The sequence below is a fragment of the Hydra vulgaris genome, chromosome 11 (assembly GCF_038396675.1).
Source record: "Hydra vulgaris chromosome 11, alternate assembly HydraT2T_AEP".
Classification (NCBI taxonomy): Eukaryota; Metazoa; Cnidaria; class Hydrozoa; order Anthoathecata; family Hydridae; genus Hydra; species Hydra vulgaris.
Genome location: NC_088930.1, coordinates 5,495,920 through 5,508,656, shown reverse-complemented (window position 1 = coordinate 5,508,656; position 12,737 = coordinate 5,495,920). Strand labels below are relative to the sequence as shown.

General features: G+C 24.5%; 2 protein-coding genes across 3 annotated transcripts in view; both read right to left on the bottom strand.

Moving 5' to 3' along the window:
* LOC100205449 (box C/D snoRNA protein 1) overlaps positions 1–10,868 on the bottom strand; it is a 53,485-nt gene extending 42,617 nt beyond the window's left edge. For both annotated transcript variants that reach the window (XM_065809873.1, XM_065809874.1), the window contains exons 1-2: positions 10,633–10,868; positions 10,474–10,545 (exon numbers count right to left, since the gene is read on the bottom strand). In XM_065809873.1, the coding sequence (XP_065665945.1) occupies positions 10,474–10,545; positions 10,633–10,796 (236 nt within the window). In that variant the 5' untranslated portion in view covers positions 10,797–10,868. The remainder of the gene's footprint in view (positions 1–10,473; positions 10,546–10,632) is intronic.
* Positions 10,869–11,066: 198 nt separating this feature from the next.
* LOC100197055 (uncharacterized) lies at positions 11,067–12,194 on the bottom strand. Its single transcript, XM_065809875.1, has one exon. The coding sequence runs from the start codon at positions 12,129–12,131 to the stop codon at positions 11,160–11,162; it is 972 nt and encodes a 323-aa protein (XP_065665947.1). The 5' UTR covers positions 12,132–12,194; the 3' UTR covers positions 11,067–11,159.
* Positions 12,195–12,737: the final 543 nt, after the last annotated feature.

The window sequence follows — 12,737 nt, the reverse complement described above, 5'->3', positions numbered from 1 at the left end:
CAAGGTAGTGTAAAGCATGAAGGAGGAAATGTGATAGTTTGGGGTAGTATGAGTTGGAAAGGAGTGGGGAAATTGACATTTATTGATGATAAAATGGATGCTTCAATGTATTGTGAAATTCTCAAAGCCAACTTGCGACCATCTGCTAAAAAATTGAGAATGGGAAACGATTTCATACTCCAGCAGGATAACGATCCAAAGCATACCGCTTAGAAAACAAAAGTATACTTTGACACAAATAGCATCAATATTTTGGAATGGTCATCTCAAAGTCTGGACTTAAATCCAATAGAAAATTTGTGGTACATTTTGGACAGAAAAATTGGCGATCGAGCATTTACACGCAAAGAGGACTTGAAAGTAGCTATATTGAGCGCATGGGGTAATATAACGACAGAAGTGACCCAAAATTTAGTCAACTCAATGCCAAATCGTCTAGCTGAGGTCATCAAGGCCAAAGGAGGCCCCACTCGATACTAATCTCCACGAAGTTTGATGAATTTGACATTATTTTTGAACTGTAAGGTTATTTTTTTTGCACTCTATTTTATGAATCATTAAATCCATTGTGTAAAATTCAATAGGTTTGAAAGACAATTCATTAACCAATGCAGAAATAAATTCTTAAAACATTACTTATCAAGATATAAAAAAAAAAAAAAAAAATATTTGAACGGAAAACTCATTTTTTTGATGCAATTTTAAAAATTATGATGATTTTTTTTTAAGTGTACGATTATTTTTTTTGCTTTCTGTATATATATATATATATATATATATATATATATATATATATATATATATATATATATATATATATATATATATATATATATATATATATATATATATATAGGCCTTGGTGGAAAACGAAAGCTCTAGCTCTTGCTCTTGTCTACACTCCCCTAAAACAGTTTACGGGAGCAATTTACAGCTCTCAGAAAGTATAATTTTTTCTCTCAAAGTATAATTATCATTGTGACTAAAATGAGAAACACAAAGTCATTTAAAAAAAAAATTGAACTATTTGATAAATATAGAACTATTACACTCTAAATTATATTGATAAAATACAAAATTATATAACTAATAAAAAATTAAATTATTACACTCTAAATTATTGAATAATAATTTTTATGGATAGCTAGTATGAAAACTCAAAGATAACGCTTATCTAAAGAATTTTTTCATGCCGCAATAAATGATGCTTATTATGTATATACTCTTGAAACATTAACGTTACAAACATATGCTTGGAATAAGTATAAAACCAAATTTTGTATTTCATAATCAATTTTAATGAATAAACAGATAGCTTGTGCAAAAACCAAAAGTTCTTGTAAGAATGTATTTAGAGGAACAGCTCGCATGGCTCTCCATGTTCATTTTAGGAGAACTTTTCTCTGCTCTTGCACTTAATTCTGCCAAGGCCTGTATATATATCAGGCTTTCTCAGGAGACGCGTGCGGTCTCACGCCTTGAATGACCACGCATATATATATATATATTTTGTTGATAACTTGGCCATAATTTTTTTGCATATATTAAAAATGACGCATTTTAAAAACGCACTAAAAAAACCAAACTAATTTGTCATATTATTTTATTTTTCTTATTAATAGTTTATCATTATAATTATAAAAAATAAAAACAATATATATATATATATATATATATATATATATATATATATATATTGTTTTTATTAATGAGAAAATAAAAACATAAAAGTAATATATATATATATATATATATATATATATATATATATATATATTTATATATATATATATATATATATATATATATATATATATATATATATATATATATATATATATATATATATATATATGGGCAATTCCATTTTTAACTTATGTTACACGCAAAACAACTTTATCAAATATTTGCCTAGTTAACTTTAAATTAAACTTTTAGCTATTTTGTATGAAAGTTGTTAGTCTAATGAATAAAACAAGCTGAAAAGTTTTGAGTCTGGCCAAAAGAGGGCGAACTTATTGCTGAAAATGCTACTTAACTTACGTTACACGGAAAACAAGGTAAAAAAATTGATTCAAGTTTTAGGTCTGACTTTTGCGTATCAGTAAAGTGGTTTGTATTAGTAACTTTGACAAGATGTCGAGAATTCTATACCAATTTTAAAAATATATAAAAATTTATCAGAGGTGACCGGCTAAGGAAAATAAACTTGTTTTTTTAATACTGTATATTTAACTTATGTTACATCACTTACATTACCAAGCAATTATTATCGTGGATTTTTTATATTCTATTATTAAGAGTTAGAATTACGTAACAAAAGAATTGCAAAAGTATTGAACTAATTCATTAAAAAAAGTTAACAAAAAATATATTTTAATTTGGTGGCACTCTTCCAGAGTGATTTTTCATAACATTCATGAAAGTTATCAAATTGAAAACAGTTTTTGCGCAAGACCAAGAGCAACTTTAAAAAATTATTTTAGTGTTACAAATTTATTAATACTTAATTGAGTCATTTAAATTGGTTTGTCAAAGTTTTCTTACGTTTATGTGTATTGCCTTATTTTGATTTATGTGTATTGCCTTAGGTTGATTTTTTAAATGCTGCAAAGTATTTTAAGGCTGCAAAGTATTTACATTAAAATCTTTTAAAATCTTTTTGAGGTAAAAAATGTTATCACTGTTTAGGAGGAAGAGGGGTATATGTGATTGTTTGTGACATGAGGGAAAGGGTTAAGAATTGATAAAAATAGGATGATGTGTTTATGGATGACCCCCAAACAAACAATTTGTTTTACTAAAACAAAAATAAAAAGTTTTTAACTGATTTTTTTTATATTAGGAGAATAGCAAATAAATCTTTTTTTTTTAAATATCTTAATAAAAATATTTATATAATTCTTATTTTTATTTATTTATTTACATTTATATGTCAACCAAAATAAGAATACATAATTAAAAAATGATATAAATAAGTTTAATTAACATTAAAAGAAAATAAAAGATTTTTTTAAAATTCTCCTAATATAAAAATTTAAAACTTTGTCAAACCAACGCTACGAAATAATAATTACTTAATGACGTAATTCACTTTGTAAACAAAAACTTTACAAAAAAACACCAGAACTTTAGTAAATGCATGTAGCTTTAACTTACGCTACACAAATTTAAAATAAAAATGTTTTTAACTAAGCATTGTTATTTAAAACTTTAAATACAAAAACATAATATTTAATATGTGCCACAGCATAAAAACAACTTCAAAAAAAAGTCCATTTGAATATTTAAGGGGCCCAAATATTATGCGGCCTAGGGCTATAAGACTCTTCCACTTCATCCACAACTGATTTCTATTATATTGTTAAACGGTTATCAAGTTTATGTATTCCTATATATGTGTATATATATATATATATATATATATATATATATATATATATATATATATATATATATATATATATATATATACATTTTCATAAATTTAGACGCACTAATTTTTTACATATATGTATGAAAATACTTAAAGTAAAAGTGCTACCGCTATTTTTGATATATAATTTAATAGAGGAAGCGAAACTCTATTATAGAGTATCTTAATTTTTTTTACAGGATGTTTATTACTCATTCTATACCAATTAACAAAAAAAAGTTAATTGATAAGCTTGGTTTTATTTTATTCATAAATCTAGACGCACAATCAAAAAAGTCTTGTTAATTGATAGTTAATTAATAGTTTTTTTCCCATATTCCTTATTAATAGGCCTAAAATAATTGATTTTGTCAAAAAACCTTATATAAATATGACTTACCAGGAATTAGTTAATCATTATTCAATAAATAAACAAAAGTTAAGTTAGTTTTGCACTAAAAAGACACGAAAAATGGGCAAAAGGCTTATCACTCAAGGTGAAAGATGGCAAACTATTGCTCACATCAAAGAAAGAACTAAAAGTAATAGAGAAATCGCCATGTTAATTGGAGTTTCTGAGAAATGCATTTGGACAACGAAGTAAAACTTTCTTCACACTGGTGGTGCCAGCAAGAAAACGAGGCCAGGTAGACCCTTGTCAACCACCAGAAAGAACGATAGTGCCCTTTTTAGAGCTGTCAGAGCTAATCCAAGAATTAGTTACAAAGAATTGACCACAGAATTCAATACAACACGAAATACAGAAGCAATGTGCAAAAATTGTTGAGTCTATGCCTAGAAGAGTTCTTAATTGTATTAAAGCAAAAGGCGGATACACAAAATATTGATTGGTTCATATATTACGCCTCCTAATGTATTGTGCGTCTAAATTTATGAATAATTTTTTTTGTCTTATTTTTTTAATACCATGTAGTTGTACCTAATTATTACTTAGTATTTGTATTTTTTTTTTGTAAATTTTTTTTAAATTTTGTATTCTGTATGTATTTATCTAATAATTAGAAAAAAAAACTAAACCAAAATCTTTTTTCCTCATTGTTTTATCGTTAAAAAACTAAAAATTTATATTCTCAAATATAAGTGCGTCTAAATTTATGAAAACCACTGTGTATATATATATATATATATATATATATAGATATATATATATATATATATATATATATATATATATATATATATATATATATATATATATATATATATATATATATATATATATATATATATATACATGGTCTACCGGAAAGTTATATTCATTTTCTGAACAAATTAAAATGAAAAATTTTGATATCACCTATAAACTTTATTGAATAATATAATCACCATTACTTTCAATGACATCTTGCCAGCGAGAATCTAATTTGTATAATCCATTTTTGAAAAACGTTTTATTCTTTGATTTAAAATATTGAACCAGAGCTTGTTTAATACCTTTTTCATTTTCAATTTTTTGCCATTCAAGAAATTTTGTAAGGACAAAAACAAGTGATAGTCAGAGGGTGCTAAGTCTATGAAATATGGTAGATGCGACATAAAAAGCTCATAATGTATTGGACCTTGAATATCCCACCATATACACAATATTCTCTTATTTAGAGTCAAATGTGGTTTAGATTTGGAAGGGCTAGGTTTTCAGGGTTCACATTATGCCCTTTTTCTTAAGAATTTTTTGTAAGTAATCCATTACTTATTCCCAGTTATTATCCTGTTCAGGAATGGCTCAGTTCTGTTCCGAGCAAATAAAGATGTGCTTATGACAACTTGATCATCCAAATTCTTCTGACTCAATTCATGTGGCACCCACCTTGAATATTCCCATACTAATCCTATCTTTCGAATATGGTCCAAAATAGTTTGTTGAGCTGATTTAAGTGTTTCTGCAATCTCAGATGTTGTAAAAAAAGGATCTTGTTCCGACATGTTCTTTATAATGTTGCCGCCAATAAAAGATCGATGTCCAGAACGTGACTGATCAGAAAGGTCAAAATCACAGGTTTGAAAATTTTGGAATCATCTCCTACATATCCTATCAGAAACAGTACCTTCATCAAACACTTTAAATACATTTCTGTATGCTTCTGTAGCATTTCTTCCTTGTTGAAATTTGTATAAAATACTATGAAGTAAATTATGTTTACAAATTGGCATTACAAATTATGTTTACAAATTGGCATTAATGTTATTATTCCATTCTGAGGCCTTTCATTATTGTTTGCATACTTTTTATTTTTTAATGTATTTTTTGTTTTATTTATTTTATGTTTGGTGATATATTTTTTGTTTATCTTAATTCATATTAGTATTTATATAACAATTTATTTTTTATTATTATTGTTAGTACTGTTTAGGTGCATTGTCTGTCTTATTTTAAATATTCCTCTATTAATCTTTATTTTTGTCTTGACAACTGTCAAAATATGCTGTGTTTAAAAAATAATTCTCCTTTATTCTAATGAACTTCATTTCTTCCCAAAAATGAATGTTTTTATTTAAAAAAAAAAAAAAAAAAACATTCAGAATGTTTTTATTTTTAAAAATAAAATAAAAACATTCAGAATGTTTTTATTTTTAAAAATAAAATAAAAACATTCAGAATGTTTTTAAAAACACTGTGGTCTTTAAATTTGCGTTTTTGTGTTTTTTTAAAAAAACATTAAATTTAGTTAGTTCTCTTAATTAAATTTATGCGATACGTTATAATCTAACCTTGATTTTGTCAGTCTAAATACCTTAAACAAGCGAAGAGCTGTTTTTTACTACCAACTGTATATCTAAGCCCTTTACTATAGGCATATATGTATGTATGTATGTATGTATGTATGTATGTATGTATGTATGTATGTATGTATGTATGTATGTATGTATGTATATATATATATATATATATATATATATATATATATATATATATATATATGTATGTATGTATGCACATATATATATACATATATATATATATATATATATATATATATATATATATATATATATATATATATATATATATATATATATATATACATATATATATATAGGCTTGGTATATATATATATATAAAGGCTTGGTCGGGAAAGGCGTGCAATCGCACCCTAATCTTGACCACGCATATAATATTTATTTGCGACAACTTGCCCACGGCTTTACAGATGTTTTGAGAACATTCAAATTTAAGTATTTTTACTATGTTAGTCCACATAACAATAAATTTTCAAAATACACGCTAAAAGATTAACTTCGTAACTTTAATCTTTACTAATTAAATGATTGGATATTGGCGAATGCTATTAAAAGATTCGCTAATACAAATTTGTTTTATATAAAAATGTTTGTATATAAGCAAATGTTTTAAAGCACTCGCTAATATAAAAACATTCAATTAGTAAACATTATAGTTATGAAGTTAATTTTTTAGCGTGTTTTTATAAAAATAATTGTTATGCGGACAAACATGGAAACATACTCAAACATGGATGTTCTCAAAACATCTTGGTGCGGAAGGATAAAATAAAGTATATTCGTGAACATTAAAAACCGCAAAATCTATGAACAAAGAAATTCTATTGCTTCAAAAAATACGCTAACTTAGTGAAATAAAGGTCCAGAATATTCCGAAGAATCTTTTTTTTTAATTTGTATTAATTGAGTTTTGATAAGTTTTTGTTGATATTTCTAGTGTAAATTGTTGAGTATATGTTATCAAACGAATTTTATTTTAATACTTACTGTTGGAGCCACACACACACAGATATTTCAAAGATTTAATAAAATGGCAGCGTATAAACTTTTTAATAACATATTTTGATCTGATTGAAGCCCACTCACTAAACATAATCAGTGGTAAAGCAGTTCCACGTCCTCCTTGTAATTTATTTTTACCTTTTGAATTTAATCATAAAAAAATGCTTTCATATAGTTTGACGTATTAAAAATTTGATTTTGGTTAGTAAAATAAAAAATAAAAATATAATTCATTTGGAATGTAATTTGTTTGGATACTGATCATTATAGACCGCTGATTCAGGGATCTAGCACATTGCAGAACTGTTTTTAACATTTTTTAAGATACTGCTAAAATAAAACAACGTTCTAACATTGTCATAGTGTTTAATGATTTAATTGTTTCTTTTGTCGTCGTACTACGAAGAATTGTATGTAATATGTAAAAACAAAACTCAGGCTAACTACGCAAAGTGTGAAATGGTTAAAAAAAGATTGACTTTTTTATTTATTGAATAATTCAACAAACATTTATTTATTAGAATCTTGTTGAAATAAATCAGAAGTACACAAATAAAAGAAATTATACTAAACTCTTTGATAAATTGAATAACATTTGTTTCTTTATTAAACAATTATTAATAGTAAGTTTTTACTTTATATAAAAGAGTGTCGCTTAATTATAATTTAAACATAAAAGACGAAGTTTATTAATTATTCTAAACTTAATTTATAACAATTTAATCAGGCAGCTTTTATTTTTTGTAATTGTCTCTCATCGGTCCAATTAAACTTTCAATTAAATTATTTTTTGAAATGTTCTCAAAACATCTAAAGAGCTGTGACCAAGTTGTCACAAATAAATATTTTATGCGTGGTCATAAAATATTCATTTGCGACAATTTCATATGTAGCAAGAGATAAAAGATAGTCTTGATGAACAAGTTTGTTAATATAATATTTTGAATCCATTATAACTAAAGTACTACCTTTGTCAGCTTTTTTAATAACTATGTCTTTCATTAGTTGCAGTTCTTTAATCACTTTTCTTTCTTGTTTTGTAATGTTATCAACATATTGAACTCTAATAGGTTTGATTGATTTAATTTGTGAAACAATATCGATATTTGAGATGTCAAGTGTTGTGTAGACAATAAAGATATTTGAGAAGATGTTAAATATTTGGTAGATAGGTTGATGACTTTAGGATACAACCTAAGGTCATAAAGATATTTGAGAAGATATCAAGTGTTTGATAGATAGGTTGATGACCTTAGGATACAACATAAGGTCATCAACCTATCTACCAAACACCTGACATCTTCTCAAATATCGATATTGTTTCACAAATTGAATCAATTAAAAGCGATTAAAGAACTGCAACTAATGAAAGACATAGTTATTAAAAAAGCTGACCAAGGTAATACTTTAGTTATAATGGATTCAACATATTATATTAACAAATTTGTTCATCAAGACCATCTTTTATCTCTTACTACATATGAAAAAATAAGTTCGGAATCTGATAAAATAGTTTTTTGAAATCTATTTAATTTGTTAAATAAACATAAATGCCTTACAACAAATGAGATAAAATATATCACAAACTTTAAATGGAAATCAAGTAATTTCTATGTAATTCCAAAAATTCACAAATGTCAAGAAATTATTGACATGGTAAAAGAGTCAGACTCTTTATTTATTGAAATGAAACCACCAAATAATCTCAAAGGTAGACCAATTGTTACTGGAATAAATTCACCTACATCTCATTTGAGCCAGTTTCTCCATATAATTTTTTCTCCTATTGTAAAGAAACAAATATCTTTTATTAAAGATGACTGGGATTTCCTCAGAAAAATTTTAAGAGAACTTGAATAAGAAAGTCATATAATGACATGTAACATTGTTAACCTCTATACAAGCATTCTACATTATCTTGGATTAGAAGCCTTAAAATTTTGGATAAATAAATATAAAGCCTTGATAGATAAAAGATTTACACCTGAATTCATAATATATATATGTTATATATGTTTCTATAAGGAATGTTTATTTTCTTTTATTTATTTTTTTTAATATTAAATAATCAAATTTAATATTGCATTTTTTAAAATGTTTGATATTAACAAATTTCTTTTTTTTTTCAACATTTGCATAAATGAATTAAAATATTTTAAATTTTTGGATTTTTAAAATGATTATTTCTTAAATTTCTTATTGCGGCTTTGCAACTACAAATGATTTTCATTAAAAAAAAACTAGTAAAAGAAATAAAAAAATTGTGTTAATTTATTTACTTCATTTATAAAAAGTTTATTAGTTTATTATTAAGACTATATCGTTGTATATATCGTTTATTAAAAAATAATCGCTGTGATTTAGCTTGCGTTATAAAAAAAAAGTTTAACTTAAGTTTTGTGTGAATTTTTGATCCAGCCATTTATTTAAAATTTAACTTTGAGTAAAAAAAAAAATGCTGCGATAAAAATAAGCTGATTTTTTTTTTAAGAACAAATAAAATTTAAATATCGAACAATATTTAGTAATATTTTTAAATAGATTTGACAGTTAAGTTAAACCCAAGCATTAACTTTGACTTTAATAAACTTAAAAATTTAATTAAAATTAAATTATTTATTTTCTTATCAGAATAAAATTATATTTTTATTAAATTAGTAGTTTTAAATTAAATCAGAATTAAATTATGTTTTTATGATCTTTGCTTTAAGCTTAAAAAATCAATCATTACAATAAAATAAAAACAAAATAAAAATAAACTTTTAATTTATTTAATTTTATTTGAGTTTTTTTCATTAGTAAATAGCCCTTATTTCAAACATAACTGTCATTTAAACTTTTGTAACAAATATTTTTACATAAATGTTATTCAAAAGTTAATGTGAGTTTTTTTTAAATTAATTACTTCTTTTATCTTACTGCTTATAGTATTATTTTATCATTTTTTATCATTTTTATAAAATGATAAAAAATGTCAGTTAACCAAAATAGCTTACTGATTTCGTAAAATTGCTTAAGGTGTATATAAATCGCTCTACGCATTACGCTTTTGAACAAGGCCTGTATATATATATATATATATATATATATATATATATATATATATATATATATATATATATATATATATAATATATATATATATATATATATATATATATATATATATATATATATATATATATATATATATATATATATATATATATATATATATATATATATATATATATATATATATATATATATATATATAGGGTTTCATGCAACTGCACAAAGACAAAAAAATATATACCAGCATGTTTTCATTTTACACGCGGGACATGTGTATTTTGAGTCTTGTTTTAAACAAACTTCACATTGCACTCTGAAAATATAATAAAAAAATTATTTTATTGAAACTTATTTAACAGATAAATTTAAAAAAATAAAAAGATAAACTTAATATTTTTACTTTTTTGAATTTGTATTTTGTATTTGAATTTCTCCTTTAAAATTCTCACTTTCCAGATTAACCACTGTTATACTTTCTTCGACACATTTCTTTTTTATAACAGGATCTTCACCTGTTAAATCAATGGTATCAATCAATCGTATTTTATGCTTTACAGCTGCCATTTAACTATTTTTCTATGAACAACATTTTTATTATTTTTATATTTTATATAACTTTTAAGTTTGTTTTTATAATCTTTTTTTTTAGAGTTCATTTTCTATATAACTATAAATTATATTTCATTTAATATTTATGTTTTATTTTAATGTTTAATGTCCATGATTACACATTTGTGTGGTTTAGAAAGATTTCCATAATGACATTTTTTTATTTAAATATGACTTGTGGAAAAGTTGAAGTCGTAAAAGTCAAAAAAAAAAAAAATGAAACCATTAAAAATTATATTATAATATTTATTGATAAGATCATAAATATCATTAACGAGGAATCTAAACTAATAAAATACAATTAAAAAAATAGTTATTTTAAAAGTCATCTTTGTTTTTCTTCTTTTTTAACTGTTTTCGCTTAGTCCATTTATTTCTTTTATTTTGATTTTTTTTACTTGGTAATTTATCTGTTGATTTAAGCAGATTACTTTGAGAATTTAAACACTTTTTGCCTAATCTCAGAGTTTTTTCCCAATCTTTTTTGTATTTTTGAAACAACTTCATAGCAGCTTGAGCATCCTCAATGGATGAGTGCTCTCCATCTTGGATATTTTCATTCAATAACTGTGCAGCAAGCTTTCGAAGAGCTGGTCTTTTAGTTTTCAATGCAACTTGAAAAAATTTGTACTTAGAAGTATCACGTATAAATTTTCTAGGATGACTAAGCATCAAAACTTTTAAATCATTTTGAAGTGCATGACCAACCAATACACGTCCCTTAATAATGTCTGCAACCTCTTTTTGAACGGTTTCATAATCAGGGGCATTTTTCAAATTTTCTGGACGAACTCCACTGAACTCAGTACGATAATCAACAACAGACTCAGTAGTACGAACAAATTTATCATACAAACACTCCCCTAATGAGTTTACTATAGAAACTCTAGCCAACACACTTTCTTTACCATCTAGTCCCACACCAACCATTTCACAATCAAGTGCTATATGTCGAGTAATATTGTCTGAAAACTTGGTTACAGGTTTTGTAGTGCCTTTTGAAGCTGTAGTGTCTTTTGAAACGTTATTACTTTTGATTGATAATAATAATGGATCAACATCATCAAACCAGATTTCACTTTCACCCTTCTTTGATTCAAAATGTTCATTTTTATTAACTAACTTGTTTTTTGAAAACTTATCTTTGAGGTGTTTTGTTTCTTTTCTGTAACTTTTGGTTAGATTCGTTTTCTGAGATTTTAAAAATATTTCCCAATTTGTGTAAGGATTTTGTGATTTTGTGGTCAGTTCTTTAGTTTTATTTGCTAAGTTTTTTTTTTTTTTTTTCATTCTTAATTTCTGAATTTTTGCACTCAATAGTTTTTCCCATTTTTTTTTTTTTTTATATAGCTGTAAAAATAAAATACTAATGTATACAATATATGGCAAATATTTTATTTAGTATTGATAAAAAATCTAATAACAAATTTAAGAAACTGAAATTGCTAAATAGAGAAAAATGTTAACCTATTTTAAAAATTCTATTTGGTTCTTTAAGTTTATTTTATACAGTTATTTATAAAAGATTTATTTTAAAAACCTCAGGCCATGACTGTCTGTTGGATTTATTATATATTAATCTGTTATAGTTTGACATTTTATTTCTAAAGCTGCCTTATTTTTACAATAGTCTTTTGGTATATTAAATAATTAGCTTTTATATTCAATGAAAACCAAAACTGATTCCAAGCAAAATTAACAACAACAACAACAACAACAACAACAACAACAACAACAAATTCAAAAATGCATTTAAAAAAATTAAATAATTATCAGTTTATAAATAATTATAAAATAAATGCAAATTATTGTACAGAAAACATTTATAATTAATTGTTACCACCTGTTGACAACCTATTATTGTCCCAACCCTCCCCATACCACCACATTCCACCT

Bases quoted from the DNA above. Each gene is read 5' to 3' on its own strand.
- LOC100197055 (XM_065809875.1), bottom strand. From the start codon at position 12,131: ATGAAAAAAAAAAAAAAAAACTTAGCAAATAAAACTAAAGAACTGACC.